We start from the raw sequence: 22,290 nt of genomic DNA on the forward strand, positions 1-22,290 counted from the left end.
GGTCTGTATGTGGGATCCGAACCCTCGGGCGGGAGCGCCGCTGCGCCTCCCAAGCGGCGCACTATCCAGTGCGCCACCGGGCCGGCCCGGAGTTTCCCTTTTTAAGACTGTGGTTAAGTGATGCTGACAGGTGGAGAAAGGCCACGTGTAAACAGTTGTCACCAGAGGTAGGAATTGCTGCTACTTTTATGGCCCTGGTACCAGAAGATTAATGCCAATGGTGTTTGAGGAGGCGTTTGTGATGAGCAAAGCCTTCTCCTGACTGGGCTGTCATGTCACTGCACTCTGGACTCCTGGGGCAAGGCCCCATGACACCTTCCCACTCCTGGTAGGAACGATGGAGCTAGTTCTGTTCCGTCGTCTTGAATGTCTGGCACAATCAGAGAATTGTGACAGAGAGGATCTCACAAAATCAGAACATAAGTCTCCAAAATATATGCCTTTTGTTAATTATGTCGAGGAGAATTGTAGTGTTGTGGAGCCGTGGACAACCCTGGAGATTATCTCAATCCCATTATTTTCTAGATGAAAATCTGAGGCATGGAGTTCTTGTTTTGTTTGTGTTCATGGTTTTCTGGGGGGTGGGGGTGGTGGCAGTTTTTTGTTTTTAACTAAAACCACCTAATAATTGCAGAGTTTTCAAGATCTTAGCTCACTGTTTGCTTTTGACAGTGTTTGGCAGGTCGATGGCTTCCTCCTAGCTCTCAAGCACATTGTCATGATGGGGAGGACTAGGGGGTGAGTTAGCTGTCCCTGTGGAGAGCAAAAAAGGAAACACATGTGGGGTGGGGAGGAAGACGAAGCCAGAGGAAGAGAAACCAGCTTCTCTAGGGTCCAAAAGATTTGAAGGCGATGAGAATGTTAAACACTGTGTGAAGTGAAGTGATATCCACAAAGCATATAATCCTTCCAACAGTCTTATGAGCTACCATTTGACACAAAGCCAACAAGAGAAGTTTCACGTGTGGTCAAAAGACAAAGTATTGTTTTTTGATGTCTATTTTTTGCTTTTTTTTTCCCCTAGGCTCCCAACCTTAGAAAGATGGTGGTCAAACTAGGGTTTACCAAGGTCACATACTACAAATAGGGCAGGAAAAGAGGCCCCAGCAGAGCCAGGAAGGCCACGGAGGGTCCTGCTTCAGAGATTCCTTTCATCAAGGCTACATCTACAAGATCCCTCAAGATAGATATTTCCTCTCATTCTGTTTAAGCTGTTGGTTTTCCCTAGAGTTGGTTCTATTTAATATTTCCTGACCCTGTAATACTCAGATCCAGTTGCCCAAGGACATGTGTTTAAATTCAATTATTTAATAATAAACTTAATAAGTATCTTCTATTTATATAGGAATTTACAGTTGCTAAAGAATTTTTATACACAACATCAACTCTCTAAGTAGCTACACTTTACAGAAAACTGTAGAAACCAGGGCCCAGAGTTTAAATGGCATGCCCAAAGTCACATAACTGGGAAAACCTCAAACTCAGGGAATTTTACTGCAGATTCAATGCTCTTTATAGCAGGCAGGTTTGCAAATGAGAGGTGGATCCTCAGAGTAGCCCTCAAATGTCCCTTAACCCCTAAAGATACTGAACTATAGCAGTATCTTAACCTCTAACCACCTTATTGGTTAGAAAAATTGGTTGACAAATACATTCTTGGGACACAGCCCACCCTAGGTAAGGACTCCTGATATACACCGAGAGGAATGTTGTTAGAATATGCAGGCAATCTCTAAAGTCACTTTGAGCCTAACACTTTCAGGCAGAATGATGGTCCAAGTACATAGGGCAGTTGTGGAAGCAGTTAGTAATTCAAAGTTTTTATGTTTTCAGCTCACTGTTTGCTTTTGACAGTTTTGCAAGTCATCTGAGCATCCTTTTATCCCTCAAGCACACTGGATATATGTGTGGCAGCTTCAACTGACTCGGTAGTCTACACAAGGAAAAATAACAGTGGCTCCATTGAGGGTGCTTATGTAACAAGATCCAGAATCAGACATTCAGATAAGCAGAGAATAAATAACACATTTTTTGTTATAAACACTCTCTAGTACGTTTGTGCAGGTTAATCAATTAAGTACATATCTTGGAAAGGAGAGAACTTCCTGAAGGGCCTGGAACAGTGGATGAGTATATTACTACTGGGAGGTTAGGGCTGTGAAGGGAGAGAAGCAGGAAAGAAGTAGTGTGCCCCGAGGATGGACTTCACCTCCTTAATTTTACTTTGGTCCTTCATTTAGTAGCAAGGTCTGAACTATAAATTAGTTTATTTCAGTTGGGATCATGTGAGTGAATGGCGCATCTGACCAAGTACATGTTGGATTGCCACACTAGCAGATTTTGGAAAGAGCTCTGAAGCAGAGAGATTGTGTGCCTGGCAACTCAAGGTGTGGTCCCCAGACCAGCAGCGTCAGCATCACCTAGAAGTTTTCATAATCTGCATTTTAACAAGAGTCCCAGGTGATTCATAAAGTCTGAAAAGCACTGTCACAGGGGACCCTAAGAAGTAAAATGCTTACTTCCCTCTAATTTTCAGAATGCAAATGACTTTCAGGCTCTACGTACGATCCAAGAAAACAGCAGTCATAAATGTGTCCGTTTTGTTCTTCCACTCTCCCTGTTGATATCATTACATGCACAACCTCTTGATATAATTGTTCGGATGTCTGTCACCCAACTGTATTGTAAATGCCTTGGTGGCTACACTGTGTGTTACTCACCCTTAGAGCCCAGCACCTAGTACAGTGCTTGGCATGTTATAGGTGTATAAGCTGGAGCTCCAGCTCCAAAGTACAACAGACATGGGTTCAAATCCCAGCCCTGCCACAAACCTCTGGATGCATCTGTGAGACAGGAATAAAAAGACAGCACCCCTCATAGGCTTATTGGGGTAAGTAAGTGAGCTGATGCATGTGATGTACTTAGCACAGTACCAGATGCATATTAGCTACTCAGACGTGGTAGCTGTTGTTCTTATGTGTTCAATAAGTGTTGAATACATTAAACAGTAGAAACCTCATATAAAAAGTTCTAAGATTAAAATTTGGTGTCCTGTTGCTTCAGATATATAAAATTGAATTTTAAAATAATGCTCAAAGGAAGCCTGAGGTGCATAAGAAAAAAAAGGGTAGAATGGGTCATAGAAAAGCATGTGATTTGGAATCAGAAGACCAGTGTTTGGGTCTCCACTCTGTTCTTTATTAGTCGTGTGATCTCATGCAAGAAACAAGCTCCCTGAGCCTGTTTCTTCACCTAAAGGATGGGGTTAATAATCCTCTATTTCATGGGCTTATATTTTTTTAAAAAAGGGTTTACAACTTGCAAAGTAGGAGGGCAGAGCCCACCTTATTCATTTTTGTATCTCTACCTCTTAGCACAGTGCCCGACATGTAGGAGATGCTCGATAAAGCATGTTTGTTCAATTGGATTAGAACGTGCACTCTCAAGGGGGATGAAAATTGGATACAACAATGGTTTGTGCCCTCCAGATCTCAACCCTTATAGACATGAAGCTTATTCCATAGATTTAGGGGATCCTAAAGGATTTCTTAGCACCCTTAGGGGATAAAAAGGCTCCTTGCAGGTGGCAAGGGAATGAGGGAGATGATTAAGGGGGGAAAAAAATGTTGAGAAGCACAGTTAGAGGTTTGGCTCTGCATCTTGGTACCATCTGAGAGATCTTAAGGAAAAAGCATAAAGGGGAGAAAAGATGCTACTAAAAGGCAAGCAGAGTGAACTGATAGAGGAAGCAATGAAAGAACTACAATTTCAAGATCTGGGTGAGATGATATATGTGAAAGAATTTTGCAAAATTAAGAGCTATAGAGATGTATAGTTATGGAAGGAAATGCATTTGAGAATATTCTTAAGTTGGGTATTTTACTTGGATTTATTTCCAGTAATACATTGATTTTCGCATAGTTGTTTTATCCCTGACAGCCTAATTGGGGCTTCTGCTCTGCAAGTTCACTAGGATATTTCCCCGTTGAGTGGAATTCAGCATGAATTTCCCCATCGAGACAGCTTAGTTACTGATATAGCCCCCAATCCTTTCGTACGTAGATTCCTCTGTAAGGCAGACCCCATAAGCAGGGACCCCAAGAGCAGTGCTTTTTGTTGTTAAATCAGCCATCTGGGGTCTTCACTTCAGCTCAAACATGAAACTCGTGGGCAGAGGCTATGCAAACATTCCCACATATTTCTACACGTTCTGTCCACATACCAACACTTTTAACAGACTCAGCAGAAAATGCTAAGTAAGAGTTTGAAGAGATTTCCACAGAGCACAACACAGAAGGTGGACGAGGGTTTTCCATCTTTTGAGGGAGGTCATAGCCCTGATACACAATGTCTTGCCTCTAAGACTTAGAGCTTATGTATAACCCTTTTAACAGGTTACTGTGTTCCTGGATGGTCAAAGGAATTACACACTATAAAGATGGGATGCATGGAAAGCAGGGCTTTAGCTTCCATTATGACCCAGCCATTAAACTTGAACCCCGGGCTATGAAATTGAACCTCGGCCTGTGCTACTTTCCTGCCTTACAAGCATTCTGCCATATTTCATGATCACACATATGAGGAAAGGAGCTATTCTTCTATGCCTACTACTCTATTTTCAAGGATATATGATTAAAAATGGATAAAAAGATAAGTGAAATGTAATTATAAAAAAACATTTCACAGAATTATATAATGCACGTGGTATTTCTCATGTATGTAGTTTATCTCATGTCATTTTTAAAAGAATTTTACTTTTGTACATTTAGCACTATGAATATTCTATTTTAGAATTTAGAAAGGGCAATCTTAAAAATTATTTTAATTCTGGTTCACATGGGTAGTAGCAGATGGATAAATGAAGATTCCAAGAAGAGGAAGTTAGGCTACATTTGTATGAAAAGAACTGAATTTCTATCTTATTGTAGCTATCATTTTAGGTAGTTTCTGGGGATTAGCTTTTATTTCTATAGAAATTCAAGTCACACGACTGTAAGAAGTTTATAACATCATTATCATTTTTAATATATACCACCAAAATCTCTTTATCATCCAGCTATAGTTTTTTTAAAGTTCTTAAATACACAACATGAGCCATTTCGTAGTTTGTCTGTCCTAAGGAGAAGAATGAGTTGTACCAGATTTAATACCCAAGATTTGGTGTAGTTCGACCTCCTTTACTTGCCAGATACTCTCATTTGGTTTTTGGTTTCCTTGGTGTGTGCTTAGCTCTGTGCTTCCCAGCAGTCCTGATCTCAGAGAATTGGACTGGGCAGGCTCTGGGCATCCTGCTGCCCCTGGGGAAGGCCCTGAACCCAACCCAAGACCATTAATTGAGGTGATGTGTGGTGGAGGCTGGGCTCTCTGAAGGCTGACACCAAGTAGGATCAGCCTCAGGATTAATAACCCGTGGCCTTCTGGTAATGCTTAACAAGCTGCTTTCTTCCTAGAAAGCTGTGGACCTCCCACACTAAAGAATGTCATCTGCAACTGGAGTGACTTCATATCTCAGAGTGACCATGGGGAGTCTGGAATTCAGGACACAGCTCATCCTGAATATCCAAAGATAGCTCAGTCAACTCCTGAGAGGAAATCCTGGGCTCAGGCCCCATCAGTGTTGTCTTCTTGGGTAAACTGTGAAGAACTAGGGAGGTCGTCGTGCTGTTTCTTTGTGAAACACTCTCACCCTGAGTTGATCAGAAGCCTCATTGGCTAGACACTTAGCAATGAAGAAAGAATAAAATCTTCTCTCAGTGGCATGGCCTGATTGGAAATATTTTTACAATCATTTTCTCATTCCGATATGAATCTTTTATGTTCCTGTGGTTTTATAGCCAGACATGAGAGCAGCAGTCTTTTGTGGGGAGGGAAGGGTGGGGATCCCTAGCTAGCACAGATATTCTTCTGCTATGCCTCAGACATGGGATGCTAGAATTCCAGGTTTGTTCATCAAAGAGGATTTGAAATTTCTAGAAAATGGGGAAAATAGACTTTTGTAGAAACAGAGAACGTTGTTAAAGAGTCATGACTCTTATGCCAACAAAGATATTGGCTCTTTTCAATTAAAACAAAACCAGCAAACAAGCCCAGAGAAAGCAGGTGGCTGATGGCTGCTTATTTCTGAGGAGCTGCCTGGTGCTCAAAATGACAAGAGAGTAAAAGTCAACGTGGTCTTTTCTAACATGAGGACAGACTATGCAAACTCCTCTCTCTGTGTATTGGTGATTAAGATTATGTCCTTATTTAGTGTGTGGTCCAGTTTAGAATATAGAACACCTGCCTTGTCACCCACAGAACACCACAAAGGATGAAATTATATTCCTGTGCAAATAAGACGTGGGAATTTTGGAAATTTTTTAAAAATTCCTGGATAGTATGAACTTGAGGGTATGAGAGATCAGTTCAAATAATGCAGGGTATATCAAATTGCTACTTAGAACTCACTTCCAGCTAGGAATGTGTACATTTGTATCAGTGTTTTGAATTTTAATGAAGGATTGGGAAGGTAAATGTGGGAGAGAAAGGGGGTAACAGCAGAGAACATTCCAAAATAGGCAAGATTGGGTAGCAGAACATTGACAGTGGTTTCTGAATGCTAAGATCGTGGGTGAGGTATTTTTTCTTGGATCTGTGCAAAGTAGAGTAAATTCCTTGCTCACTTCCTTGGGCTTTTGTTTTTTCTCTGGGAAGGTAAGAAAATAAAATGAGGTATCTTGCTCATTTTTAGTTGCTGTCCAACCTCCTGATGTTTTTAAACTTTTTATTTTGAGATAATTAGACATTAGCATGGAGTTACAGAAAATAATATTGAGATCCCATGTCTTTTGTTCAGCCCCCTCACCCCCACCACCATGGTAACGTCTTAACAAACCTATAGTACAAGGTCACAACCAAAGTCTTGACATTGATACAATCAAGGTACAGAACATTTCCATCACCACAAGGATACTTTGTTGTCCTTTTACAACCACACTCACTTCCCTCAGCCCTCACTCCTCCTTAACCCCTGGCCTTAATCTGTGTTCCATTTCTGTAGATTTCTCATTTTAAGAATGTTAGATAAATGGAAACACAGTATATAGTCTTTTGGAATTGGCTTTTTTCACTCAGCATAATTCTCTGGAGATTCATCCAGGTTGTTGCTTGTATGATAATTGGTTCCTTTTTACTGCTGAGTAGTATTCCATAGTATGAATGTACATACCACAGTTCATTTAACCATGAACCTGTTGAAGGACATCTGGGCTGTTTCCAGTTTTTGGTTACTATGAATAAAACTTCTATAAACATAAGTTTTTCTTTTTCTGGAATAAATGCCCAAGAGTACAATTGCTGGATTGATGGTAGTTGCATGTTTAGTTTTTAAAGAAGCTATTAAACTGTTTTCCAGAGTAGCTGTACCATTTTACATTCTCTCAAGCAACATGAGTGATCTCATTTCTTCAAATCCTCACCAGCATTTTGTATTGTCACTATTTTTTATTCCAGCCATTCTGATAGGTGTAAAATGATGTCCCATAGTAGTTTTAATTTTCCTTTACCTGATTGCTAATGATGTTAAATATCATTACATGTGCTTATTTGTTGTCTATGTCCTCTTCAGTTAAACACTTATTCATGTATTTTGCTCATTTTCCAATTGAATTGGGTTTTTACTGTTGTTTTGAGAATTCTTTATGTATTCTACATACTAGTTCTTTGTCAGATATGTGGTTTGCAAATATTTCCTCCTAGTTTATATCTTGTTTTATATCTGCTTCACATGGGCAAACTTTTTAATTTTGAAGTGCCATTTGTCAAATTTGTTAAATTTGAAGTCCAACTTAGCAAGGTTACCCTTTTACAGATTGTGTTTTTGGTGTCAAGGCTAAACAGTTTGACAGGCCCTAGATCCCAAAGATTTTCTCCTGCTTTTTTTTTCCCCCTGAAAGTTTCATAGTTTTACATTTATGCCTTGATCCATTTTATATGATTTTTATATCAAGTGTGAGACTTTCAGGTGATAACCACTCTACTCCTGCCAAACACCACAGGAAAAAACTATTGCAAAACTATAGCAAAGGCTGAGTGGGGAGGCTAGACTTCCACTCTGGAAAGGCTGTGCCTAAGCTGAGCACTTACTGTATGCCAAGTCCTGGATTTGCGATGGGAGTGGAGCAAAAGCTTCCCAGGTGTTTCTAATCTATGTTAAAGGACTGGCTTCTAAGGTGGCATGGTGTGGATGAAAGAGAGCAGATACTAGAGTCCATCAGACTCAATTAAAATTTGTCTCTTTCTAACCGTATGATATTGGGCAAATTGCTTTACTACTCTAGGCCTCTGTTTCCTCATTTCTAATAGGGTGGTTTTGAGGATTAAATTAGAAAAAATATCTGAAATGACTGGCACATAGGATATTCATAAGTGATCTCATTCTTCAAACTGATCCATTGAAGCTGCTGAAAAACTAGCAGTGAGCTGTTGTCGGAAAACAGAAAAAGGCCAATTGTATATAGACAATCCTAAATTTTCTAAGGACTAATTATTTGGTTTATAGATGAAATAGGAAACTTATGCTCCTTCCTAGTTTTGTGGCCAATAATTTACATTGTAACATACTTACTGGGTACTGGCTATATAAAGAAGGCAAATGAAAATTTTGTTCTCATTCACTTAAAATTTCTGGAAGATTGGAGAACTTAAGAATAAAAACTGACATGGATGGGAATCAGTATTCTTTAATCTGATTTTTAGTTTTATCAACTGTTATTAAATTATGAAGACAGATGAAATACCCATACAATTAAATTCTTCTATAAAATACGTAAAGAAATTCTACCTGTTCTATCTGAAAGAAAAAGTTAAAATTGTAGTCATTTTACCTGAGTTCATTCTTGAAACCATTCATGCTAAATTTTCTGATTTTTTATTTTATTTTATTTTAATTAGTTTTCTAATTTTTTTAAAACAAACCAAAGTTTATTAATTTCTTTTGAGCTCCCTCATTGAATAGTATAACATTAACTGTTCAACTGTCACCTTTACTTTTCTCAATACTTACTATTTCGCTTTGTGCTTTCATTTTTTACCATTTCCTTATAGAAAAAAATGTAAAATGACACCCCCCCCCGCTTTTTTTTCTTAAATTCTCCTCCCAGAGACATCTCCAGAACTATATCTGGGATTAATCACATAGTGTTGAATCTGCCACGAATATTTTATTTTAAACAAATGATTTTAAATCAGGTAAGTACCCAAAGGCATTTTTTAAAAAAATGATTACATACAGGAAACACAGAAGAGTAATGTGCAAGGTGAAGGCTTAAGTGGAAGGTGGGAAGGGGTCATTTGTGATTTGTTTCTCGGGAAGGTGGAGAAGACAGTTAACATGTACACATGTGTAAATCCTGTTAAGCCCCCTCCGGTTCAGCCACAACCAGCATCCCTAGTAACTGTCCATTCCCCCCAACATTGGACCCTCAAAGCCCAGAACTCAGATGCATTTCTCAGCCTCCAGAACTGGATTTGCCCCCTGTCATTTACTGCCGTGGTTTATCATTTAGCCAGAGCATGTTTTGAAGAGAAGTAGCTAATTCATATAAACAAAGTAAATTAGTGCTGGTTGGTATGTATATTTTGAAGTTTGATCCTGGCATGTTTATGATACTTATCTGGTCAAAATTATACAAAAACCTTTTGACTATGATAAACCTGTGTGAATGCTAGATGTAAAACCTGCAACCTACAAATTAACCCGTGTTTGGGAAGTCAGTACTTTAATTGATGTCGGTATTTGGTACTCCACTAGAGCGCTGTTTCCTGGGGTTATCTGCTAACACATGATTCTCATCACATCAGATTATTGTGGGGGAGAGGTAAAAAAAAAAAAATGATTTCCTTAGGACTGACATTATATACTAAATTTTCACAAATTACTAAGTCAACCTAAGGATTGATCTAATAATATAGAGAGCATAATTCTATTTTCTGATTAACTAAATCACTCTCATATGGTAAAATCAACTGACTTTGGGGCCGGCCCGGTGCCGCACTGCTACAGTGCGCCGCTTGGGAAGTGTGGCGGCGCTCCCGCCGAGGGTTCGGATCACACATACAGACCGGTTCCCGCTCACTGGCTGAGCGAGGCGTGGGAGCAACACCGAGGGTTGCGATCCCGTTGCCGGTCCCGGTCCGGTCCGGGCGCAACACTGAGGGTTGCGATCCGTTGCCGGACACGAAAAAAAGACAAAAAGGAAAAAAAAAATCAACTGACTTTGGATATTTTGCATGTGTTTTTTCTTTAATTTCCTTTTGCATTGCTGGCCACACCTAATGAGCTAAATTATAACTCTTTGCTCCTGTGTTTTCACAATATTAAATGCTGGGGGTTTTTTTTTTCTTTCCATTTTTACTACCCTAGTGTCCCATAGCCCAGAGGAACAGTTCATCTCGACAGCCAGGGAGAGAGCCTGGATGCTCAAGGTAAGGTTTAAATATAAACTATGTTGTATGCCTCCCTGTTTACAGATAAATTGAAGTGAGTAATATTACTAGCTTTGTAACAAGTTTATTTTCAAAATTCCATTATATAATTAAAGCCAATATTTGCATAAATATGCTCCTTTAAAATATTGTTTTTCAAAATGTAGAGTATTTCCCAAGTGTACTAAGGGCTAATTAACTGCTGTTAGCAATTTCTCTAAAAATGCTCAAGCCACTTAAAATTTAATTTTGGAGTTCTTACTAGTGATAAATAGAGGAAGAGCATATCAAGATATGGACAGAATGACCTCATGACATTTCTAGTTATTTGTGGATAAATTATTTCTATTTGGTATTGTTAAAAATCAAGGCACCTGCTCTGTTGACCTTACAATAGAGAGATGGGTATCTTGTGACAAAGATGAGACCTGAAAAGCCTTATTTTTTCAGTTTGGGATTTGTCTCTGAGACACAATCATTTTGACCTATTTCTCACTGGTAGTCTGAGTATGTCTAATAATGCCTTCAAGATTCACCTCCAGGCACACCCTAGAACAAAGGAACAATTAACTGAAATTCCACCAGATGGCAATATTTGGAAAGCCATTCAGAGAGGTTTCAGAGCTATGAGCTATTATTGTTCACACAGAGAACAGTCTCACAAACTATAACATCCGAGGTGCTCTAAACACCTTTTGTTTTACTCCTTTTCCCCCACAGCATCAAAATTTTATACTATTAAAAAAAAAAAAGGTGTGTGAGAGTGTGTGTTTTCTTTTTTTTATATTCTGGAATGATAAAATTAGAAACCTCATTCTTAAATAATAATTCTCCCCAAGTTTTGGTGAGTATCAAAAGCTCAAATCAATGGGTAAAATACCATATTTGTTTTGGGGTCTCATAGTGATAAATGCTATGGGTGATGGATTATTTTTAATAAATGGTTTGAGAAGAGAAACATAAAATTCTTCTAAAGAAGGGTAGCATGTTACAAACTTTCCTTGATATTAAACAAGTGAAATTCAGGTACAAAACTCTTATTTGTATTAATTTGGAATAATTGAGGTTTATTTAAATGGGATGAGTTCACTTTTCTCCTTTGCTCTAATGAGAGTAGAGATATCGTGCCCTGAGAGGTGTTCCAACAGGTGGATTCTTCAGGGTCCAGAGCGGGCTCTAGGGTGGAGTTAGGACAGACGACAGTGGAAAGGCATCTGAGGGCAGTAGAAACAGGAATAATGAAGAACAGAAGTTGCCTAAGCTTTCTGTGTACATATCAAAGCAGTCCCTGAACAGGCACTGAGTGACCTTGGGAAACTGATCTTGTACTACTTGCCCTTCTGGTAGGGGGCCCATATGTCTGGCCTGTCTGGGACAGTCCTGATTTACTTCTGTTGTCCTTGACTATAGTCTAGTTAGCACTCACTTTTGCTCTCAGTTTGTATGATAAATTATGTGATCACCCTATCTTCCAGGCTGGTATGTTTGAAGAAAAAGGTACTAGAAAAAGGTGGCCCATTACCTAAGGAGAGTGTCTCTTCATAAATCTCTTTATATCTGGAGCTATAGGACAAATGTTTCTTTTTCTGTAAAGAGCCAGATAGTATATTCTGCCTTGCAGGCCATACAGTCTCTGTCACAACTGTTCAATTTGTTTTAATGTAAAAACAGCCACAGACAAAATATAAATGAATGGGCTTGGCTGTGTTCAATAAAACTTTACTTACAAAAATAGGCAGTGGCTGCATTTGACCGGCAGGCTACGGTTTGCAGACCCCTATTAGACAATGGATGGTAAGAGGGTAGGAGATGGTGGAGAATCAAGAAGACAGACATCATTAATTCCTCTCCCTTCTTTTCATAACCCTTCTGGGTAGCTGCCTCTTTTATATAACCCTCTCAGCATGTAGTATTAAGTTTCCTTGAGTGAGTAATGCCATCTCAATTTGCCAAGTCTGGCTGCTTGCTTCCCATCCAAATCTGTTTATGTACCATGCACAACGTGCCTATTCTTTATACTTCATGACATATAATTGCATCCCTATGAATGTGTCACCTGAGTCCTAGAGTTAAATATTAAAGCAATAGCTAGTTAGTAGGCAATTTAATTTTATGCTTTGGTCTTCACTAAATAACTGTCTATGGAAAATATAACCAGATTAAAAGAAAGTTAATGTTGACTCTACCAAACTTTTTATTATAAAAAATAATATAAATTTAAAGGAAACTTTGGAGGAAAAAACCACCCATAACAACACCATTCCAAAATGACTATTTTTCTATTTTGCATATTGGCTTTGCCCACAAGCAGTCCTGTTTTTCCACAGTATATATTGTAATGCCTGTGAACTTTGTATTTTAATTAGCATTAGTCACAAGCATCTTTCACAGGTCAACAGAACTATCACTAGAATACATAATAAAAACATTATGTTATATCAATGTGCTATAATATATACTTTAATTCTTACTATTTTCCAATTTTTCACTAAAATTTAGTATAGCATTTTTTTAATATGGACTTTGTTGTTGTTTTGTGTCTGTTCATCAATTAGTTTTGTGTCTGTTCATCTATTTCCTAAGGACAAAATCCCAGTACGGAGATGATTAGGATATGCCCATTTTTATGACTTTTAATCTAGTTTACTATATTTTTTTCTCAAAAGGTTTGGAATAATTTGCAAACATTTTCAGTTTGAGGGTACTAGTTTCACCACAACTTAATCGGAAAAAGCATTAAATTTATTCAATAACATTTATTGAATATCTGCTATCTGTAAAGCACTGTGCTACTGCTTTTAGGATGGGTGGTTCAAAAGGTTTGGAATAATTTGCAAACATTTTCAGTTTGAGGGTACTAGTTTCACCACAACTTAATCGGAAAAAGCATTAAATTTATTCAGTAACATTTATTGAATATCTGCTATCTGTAAAGCACTGTGCTACTGCTTTTAGGATGGGTGGTATATGAACGATGTGCTCATTCCACATTTATTGTGTACCTACTATGAGCTAGGTGTTGTAGAGTTTCAGTGGTAAGCAAGAGATAGCTTCTGTCTCAGAGAGTTTGACTTTACTGGGGAGCTAAGATATATACATAACTATAATAAAATATGGAAAATGAGATGCACATAATAAAGTATGGAAAATGAGGTAGGAGAAATAGTAAAAATATTATGGAAATTTGGGGAGAGGGTAGGTAGAGATGAGCAGAGCCATAAGGGTTAGATGGTTTTGGATACTCAGGGATGGTGAGATTTGCCATTCATTTCATAAACTTTTATTGATTGCCAACTGTGTACTAAGTTCTATGCTAAAAGCTAGGGATACAGAGCTGAACAAGACATCTCTTAGAACTGACTGTCTAGTGGAGTAGAGAGTCTTTCACAAATCTTAAATGTGATAAGTAGGATAGATTGTCTGGCAGAGTATGCATGGGGTAGGGATGAAGTAGGAGGCTCCTTTGGAATGAAGCTTTTTCATGGATCCTCTTTTTGTACAATCTTCGTCATCAGATGTTGTGTCAGAATCTGTGGCAGATCTGCTTCTGGAAGTTTGAAGGTTATTGTAGTTGCACTGGTACTGGCAAACATTCCAGTTAAAGTTGGCTTGCATTGATAGCCTCCCAGGGAGAACATTAACTGAGAATGCACAGAGCCAGGCCTGGGATCTGCAAAACCTACATGCTGGCCCTCACCAACTGATGACTGAAGCAGATTTCTAAGGATTGTAGGGTTTCCTTTGTGTTTTTTTTATAAAAGAGCTGGAAGGAACCACAGTGATGATCTAATCCAACTCGCTCAATTTACAGGCAACCATTCTTAGGTGAGGAGAGTTGAGAAGAGAGACTTGCCGAGGGTCAGACAGTTCGTGGCATCACCACAGCACCCAAGCCTGGCTTCTGATTCTCATTCTGTGCTCACTGCTTTAACATTCCCCTGCCTCATCTAGGCCATAGGGGTAAGAAGAACTAAGAAGATGATTAGCCAAAGCATTCCTTGTGCACATAAAAGCACTAACGTGTATTTTACCCGTCTCATAGCACAGCAACATGTTTTTTATTTCCAATTTTCAATTAAAATTTTAATTTAAATAGTAATGAATCAGTGAGTGGTAGAAAGAGAGGGAAACTTTGAACACATTCTTTATCTGCTACTTACCTCCTTCAGGACCTGGCAAATAGCTTCACCTCGCCGAGTCTCCTCTCCTCTTCAAAGCAGAGACATGCACATCTTGAGTTTGTGGTGAGAAAAACAAGAGGCAACATAAGTGTGGGGTATATCATGGACACTCAGAAAATATCTCGTTTGTTTCCCCTTCACTGCTAGGGCAGAGTTCTTCACAGGTTTCCTTTTGTTTATTAATGAGGTTACCTTATAAGACTAGTGAAAATTAAATGATGGAAAAGGAGTACATTTATAAGCCTATCTGGGGCAGAGCTTAACATTCTCATTTTTGAACTTCACTTTACTGTGCTTAAGTAGAGATTTAGAGGTTTTTATTCATGGTTCCTCTTTTCTTTGTAATTTACTTAAAATGATTTGTCAAATAAATATAGAAAGGTGGGTGATTATGTAAAGAAAACATGGCTAAATATTAGCAACTGCTGAATATAGCTGGTGGGTATGAGTGTACGTTATACTATTATAGAAATTTTTCTACTTTTCTGGATGTTTGAAATTCCCCAGGCCAAATTCTTTTGAAGAATTATGCATTAAATAGTAATTAATATTATACTGTGGCTCTATCACTGTGTTGGGGGCAGAGGACACATGTTGGGTGAGACAGTCAGAGTCTTGGGCCTCATGGAGCCCTGGTCCACTGTAGGAAATGCTAATGAAACAGGCAGTTCTATTACAGGATGCTGTGGGAGGCTTAGCAGTGACAGCTAAGCCAGGGCTGGTGCAGGGAGCTCAGACAAGTCTTCCAAGTTCAGTGGCATCTAATCGGAGACCTGAAGGAAAAAGAGATATTCAGGTAGGTGTTGGGGAGAGGGGGACCACGGAGAAAGAGAAGTTGTTTGTGCAGAAAGAGTAGCAGCTTCAAAGCTCTGGAGAGAAAATAAGAGAAGCCAGAAGGAGAGAGCAGACTCATGGTTACTAGAGGTAGGAGAGGTGGACTGGGAGAGGGGATAGTAAAAGACTGGTTAATGGACACAAAACAGCCAGCTAGGAAAAATAAGTTCTATGCGTGTACGGTCAAGCAAGACATCTATAATTAACAACGATAATTTACTGCATGTTATAAAATGGCTAGAAGAGAGGATATCGTATGTCCTCATCACAAAGAAATGATCGTTTTATAATGATGAATGTGCTAATTGCCCTGATTTGATGATCACACATTTTATACATGTATTGATACTCAACTTTGTACCCCACAAATACGTATAATCAATATGTTTCAAAGAAAAAATAAGAGAAGCACGTGGCATAATAATGAAATTGAAAGAAGTTCAGTAATGAGAGGCAGCATCAAGGGAGCCGTGAAAGATAGGGCTAGACAGACAGACAATCAGGGCAAGAGATGAGCTTCACGAGGCTAGTAAAGAACTTTGGCTTGTATCCTAAGAGGGATGTTGAAGTGTTTTAAGCAGAGAAGCCAAACCACCAGGTTTACATCTTAAAATGGTCACTCTGGCAGCTGTGTGGACAATGGATCTGGAGGGGAGAAGTTTAGAAGTACAGAGACCAGGAGAAAGACAGTGAACACCTGGCTGTGGTGGTAACAGCTGGGGTAGAGGGACGTGGGTGGATCTGAGCACGATTTAGGTGACAAGATTGCATAAGGGAGAGGTCAAGGACTCACTGACATTCGACAGATGTGTATTGGTGCTCGCTGTGTGGTAAGCACTATTTCAGTGCTGAGAAGAAAGGTAAGGGCAGTAAGGAAAACAGCCTGAGGTGTTGCTGTCTTACGTAGAGGGAAGTAATGGAGTGGGGTCTTCCGCAGCACACAATGATCCTTAAGGACCCCCTTCAAAGTGAGAAGTAGTCACGTGGGGACCATGGGCTCCCTGGGAGAGGATATATCTCTTCATTGCAACAATCAAGAAACAGAATAGACTGCTGCCCTTCAGGTCAATGTGTGGGTTTGGGGGCTGGAGACTTAAGTTCTGGTCTAATAGCTTTAATGCCTTCTGTAAAGTCAGAGACAGGACCATCTGCTGAGGGAGGGGAAGGTGGCAGGGTCAGAAGTAGAAGGAAACTAAAAAGGTATTGAAATGTCTGGTTTAAGAATAATGACAGACACTGACTAGGAAAGCAGAAGGATCATCTGGCAGCACTGAGATCCACTTGGGTTTGGAAGCCATGAATTTATAGTTCTGCTAGTCATCTAGGCAGGATGATTTTTTTCCCCCAGCAGGGCTCATCCAACCAAATGAGGTACATGCCCTGCACAGATGAAAACTTTATAAAAGCTCCTCTTTGGGGAAGCATGACAATTGATAATGAGGGCAAATAATTTATTTTAAAGTGGGATAATACTTTATGCTTTCTCTTTGAAATGTTGTAAGAGCCATGACTGGGTTAAGAGTCGCTAAGTATTTGGTTTATAATGAGTTTGATGTTTGTACAGGGATCGTAACTAACTCAACAGTACCCTCTGTTGACTGCATAGATTATTGGGGGACCAGCCTTAACAGTTGATTTGATTGATTCAGAATGAAACTTTGAACACTTTATGGAGTAGTTGGGTGTAACATCCCCGTCTCGCAGACCTGTATGGCCTGGCCTGGGTACTTGTGGCCGCAGAGGCAACTACTATGTTGCCTATAGAAATAAACCTGCTGACTGCTTAGCACACTTTTAATACATTGTACATCCCTATAGATTTCTCCCTATTGCATAGAGTACCAGGATCTGGCTAAGTAATATTCGTTTTTGCTCATGAAAATGTCCCTAAAGTTACACTGAGGTTGACGTGTCTTATCAAAATTGTTTTTACAAGTGAGCTGAGGTATGTGGGAGGAATGCTGCACATATCTCATAGGCTTGTGCCTGGAATGCTTGTGTATATTGAGGCCCCTAATCAAGTAACGTGTCTCTTCTGTCCCATTTCACTTTCTGACTTTGCTTTCCTGGTCTGAGAGTCACTAAAATAAAAGAATTAATGAACAAAGTTAATAGGTTCTAATCCTATGACATTTCTTTTCCCCATTGATTCCCCCAGAACTTTAGAGCAGAGCTGGTCAATAGGACTTTCTGCAATGATGAAAATGTTCTGTATCTGTGCCATCTAATTTGGTAGCTACTAGCCACATGTGCCCGTTGAGTATTCGAGATATAGCTATGAGATCCAGGTGCTGCATTTTAAATTTTATTTAATTTTATCTAACTCAGTGTAAATCACATGCGGCAAGTGCTTACCATATTGGACAGCCAGCTCCAGAAGCCAGATTAGATAGAATTGAAATTTTGAATACAGCTTGCAAAGAGAGCCAGCCCAGAAACCTCACTTTGGTCTTTGATGTCCAGAGAAGTCTGGCCTCGTCCTGCCATCAACAAGTAGGTGATAGCCTAGGGATTCAGGTCTGTGTGAGGGTGAGTATAGGGGAGGAGCAAGATCTGGAAACAACATGTAGCCAGGGTGGATTAGCCTTCATTTTTACTTAAACAGTCTAATATCTGAATACCAGAGTCCTGTTACAAAGGGAAATAGTGTGGGGAGAGAACAAACTTTGATACCTACTGTGTACCAAGCACTGTTAGCAACTTTACATATGGTGTTTCATTATCGTTATACGTCCTGTTTGAAATTTGTTTATGTTTTTTACAAATGAAGAAATTGACCTTTAAAGAGGTTACTAACTTGTTCAAAGCACACAGCTAGTAAGTGGTAGAGCCAAGATTAGAACCCAATTAGGTATGAATTCAATGTATGTTATCTCTGCAAGCAGTACTCACAGCTAGATCCACATGTTTGGAACTACCTAAAAAGTGGAAAATGTCTAGGGTTTAAAGGTAGGGTGGAGGTATTGGGATGCAAATGGCCTTAATTCTGTGTGTGTGTGTTTGGTTTTTTTAATCCTGATTATCTCAGAAGTTGTACCTGTATTCCTCAATCCTCTTGTCTGCCTCCTGCCCTTTCTCCCCTTCCCACCACTTCAGTTATGTTAATTATGTTATCCTTTCATGGAAATACACCCACTAGTGTCATAGAAGATGTGCAGTTGATCATTTGATTAAAATTACTCAAGAAATAAAGGTATATTACAGCATCCTAGTTACCATACAGGCAAAAATCTCAAACCACTTGGTACCTATATATACTTATAATATATTTTATGATAGATATATTATCTACAGTCATTTAATTAAATATCTCCCAGAGTTTAACTGCTGCCTGCCTTCTCAATGTCTATTACTGTATGATATTTTCTTCTGCTTCTATAATATTTCCAAGATTTTCATTATTAAAAATAAAATAGAAATCATGAAGAGTAAATCACTTATAATCCTACCCTGACAAATCATTTCTGTTTTGGTTTTCCCTTCTAGTCCTCACTCACATAATATAACATAGCTGTAACCAGACCTTGTGCACATCTTCATATGCTGCTTTTTTTTAACTTCACTTTGTCATGAGCAGTTTTCCATGCTGCTATACATCTCATGATTATAGTTTTAATGTCTGTAGAATAGTCTACAGAGTTGATAGCCCATTATTTATCTAACCTGACATTGTTTGCTGTATGGATTCTGTTTCAAAGCTAACTTGGTATGTTTTAAACTTACAGATCATAACTGGTTAAGTAATACCCCTGAGTGGCAGTCTCACATCCCCTGTGAAAACGGGTTCTGAGTGGCATAACTGAGTGGCAGTCTCACATCCCCTGTGAAAATGGGTTTTTATTATACTATAGAATCCTGATTGGATATTACCTAAGATTTAAAAGAATGTTTTTGTAATACCCCTGAGTGGCAGTCTCACATCCCCTGTGAAAACGGGTTTTTATTATACTATAGAATCCTGATTGGATATTACCTAAGATTTAAAAGAATGTTTTTCACATGTGTAATTTTTACCTTCCAAATATGTTATTCTCAGGAGCAATAGATGATGCATCCTATTTTAATTATCTCCTCCCTCAGACGTTAGGAACTTAATATATGCTGTTTGAGTCCCATACAGTCTGTAAAACCAGCTCAGCATCAGGTTGCTTGGGTACTTGTACTGTGCGTGGCCCAGATTTTCAGCATCCTTCACCTCAAATATCATTCTGCTTAAAATGTGCACACTGACGTGTTTGTCTCTGTTCTAAAGTTAGCCATGCTTCAGTCTTTAGGAAAGCAGTTCTAATGAATCACAGACTATCAGGTTAATATCAAACTGCACTAAGTAAGGTGAACATTAAAGGTCAAGATAAGCCTCAGAGAGCTTCTCTAAAGGACTAGTTTCTAGGCCATGGGGGTTTGTTATTTTCCAGCTGGACTCTAAATCCTGTTTTGAATGCTGATTTGTTTTTCTCTTTTGATTTTTCAAGGCAATGACTAGGCTTTATATCTGCGTGGTAGAGTTTCTCTCATGGAATTCTGGGGTCTCTAACTTTATTTTTGCTCTTGGTGAGTGATATGTTTCAGGCCTGTGTGAGGTAATGCCACTCATGCAACATTACTTTGGTTTATAAATTGGACTAAACTATTAACGTTCTCTGCCAGTGCTTTGCTTAGAGATAAGCTTTCCTCGGTTTATCAAAAAATATGGATTGAGTGTTTAGAACATTATGTAATGACATTATTGCCTTCAACCAGAAGCATCCTATTTCTATGAAGTTGTCTTGCAATGAAAATATTCAACCACTCTTGTCTGCTGCTCAAGAAAACATACCCCCTACATTATAAGATTAAAATTGTCTGACCCAGGAACACTATTTATTTAAAAGGCTGCACCTTGTAAAACATTTGATATTTTCATCATATAGTGAGCAGTTCTGGAAACATAAATGGGGACCAGAAATTGACAAACTTGTAGAAGATGAAAAGGGCATAGTATTATATTGCTAGATAACTTTTAAAAACAAAAAGGCAAAAGAAGAACAAATATGAAAAAATAGGGCAGCTAATCCAGATGAAATAATTCAGAGAATAGAAGAAAATTAAAAATTGAAGGAAATATTTTTAAATAGATGAAAGGTATTGCATCCATTAAATTCCACTACCCCTGCCCCTCCCTGCAAAAAGAGTTGCTATGGGTAAGAAGGAGTCAGAAAGCACAAGAGTTCTTGAAAGTTAAAAATGTAATTATCAAATTAAAAATCAATAAAGCTTATTGAGTGTGGCTAAAGAGAATTCAGGGTATAAAGCAAAAGATGAAGAAATGGAATGTATGAGAAAAGTATTAGAGACATGGAAGGATGATCTAGAAATTCCAATATTCTCTAAGAAGAGCTTTTAAAATAAAAAGACAAAGGAATGAAGATTCCTATTAAATGAGGCCACTGAATGTTGAACAGAAAAAACTTAAAAACCTAAATCCAGACCCATCCTCATGTAATTTCAGAATTAAAGAGGTCTTAGAACTTCAGGGATAGATGGCCAGATAGGAGATTAGTCACAGAAGAGCGATCACCTAAATTGCATAAATTTCAATACGCAATGCCGGAGGTTCAGAGACCATGGTACCATGTTTTCAAAGTTCTGAGCAAAGGGATTTTGGAATATAGTTCTATACACAGCACAACTATTAATAAAATATGAGCAAATAGGTCATTTCTGACATGAAAAGCTTGAAAATTTTTCCTCTTTTGCATCTCAAAAAGTAACTTGTAGACGTACTCCAGCAAAAGAAAAGAGAAAGGATAACACAGCATCCAAAAACCCATGGAAATAATGGAAGCATCCACTTATAAGAAATATGAGTATAAGAAATACTAGGATGCCAGGTGTAATATTAAAGCAATTAGTCCAGATTAGATAGTAGGTTTCATAAAGAATGTCTTGAAGAAAAAAACAAATTCTCTTATATAAATTTAGACCTTGAGCCTCATTTTTGATCATAAGATGATGATATGTTTCTTCTGTCAATAAAAAGTAGTTAACAGCTCCAAGAAAAATAAAAAATGTATATGTCAAGATTCAAGTTTAGTCTTAAAATGAGGCATGCTTTTGAATACTTACTGGCATGTAAAAAAAGAATCCATTTGACTTTTATGTTTTCATTGTAAAATTCTTCTGATTTCAAGATTTAATGAGAAGATTATATTTTCTTCTCTACGGAAGGTAATACCACCTGATTCTGGTAAGAAATTTCATAATCATAAAGCTGTTTTTACTAGATTTCATGTGTAGAAGCAATCTGTAGACTAAACAGGGAAGGCAGCTATAGTCAAAAAACATTAGTCCTTATAAAGAAGACATAATGGCAAAACAACACAAAGAGTAGAGAAGGCTGAGAGGAAACGTGTAAAAGAGAGTCAATAAGTACCATTCCTTAGAAATGAGTCAAAAAATATAATTTTAGGAATGTTAACTAAAAGTTATAAAGGTAACCTCTAGAAGAACTAAAAATGTTACCAATAAAATTGAGAGGGGAAGTGAGAAGTAATAGAAATACACTGAATTTCTTTCATAGTAGAAAATAGATGCTATGTTTATATATTGAGAACAGAATATAGCTGATTTTTCTTAAAGAGACAATTATAACACCAGAACTAAAATCAGAAATAATTAGAAACAATTCGTTCTTGAAAATAGGACTGGGGTAAAGAGTCATAGTAGGAGAGATGTTTACTTTTCATATTATAAAGGGGTCATCAAAAAGTTCACGGAAAGATTTATGTTTTAGTTTTATTTTTCCACGAACTTTTTGAAGTACCCTCATATATTC

The 22,290-nt window shown here is 38.3% G+C and overlaps 1 protein-coding gene across 2 annotated transcripts in view; it reads left to right on the top strand.

The window, feature by feature from the left end:
- The window catches only part of MAPRE2 (microtubule-associated protein, RP/EB family, member 2), a 157,824-nt gene that overhangs the window by 15,243 nt on the left and 120,291 nt on the right, over positions 1 to 22,290 (top strand). For both annotated transcript variants that reach the window (XM_008575702.1, XM_008575704.1), the window contains exon 2: positions 10,400 to 10,461. In XM_008575702.1, coding sequence (XP_008573924.1) covers positions 10,400 to 10,461 — 62 coding nt within the window. The remainder of the gene's footprint in view (positions 1 to 10,399; positions 10,462 to 22,290) is intronic.

This window comes from Galeopterus variegatus, unplaced genomic scaffold (genome assembly GCF_000696425.1).
Source record: "Galeopterus variegatus unplaced genomic scaffold, G_variegatus-3.0.2 Scaffold1224, whole genome shotgun sequence".
Taxonomy (NCBI): domain Eukaryota; kingdom Metazoa; phylum Chordata; class Mammalia; order Dermoptera; family Cynocephalidae; genus Galeopterus; species Galeopterus variegatus.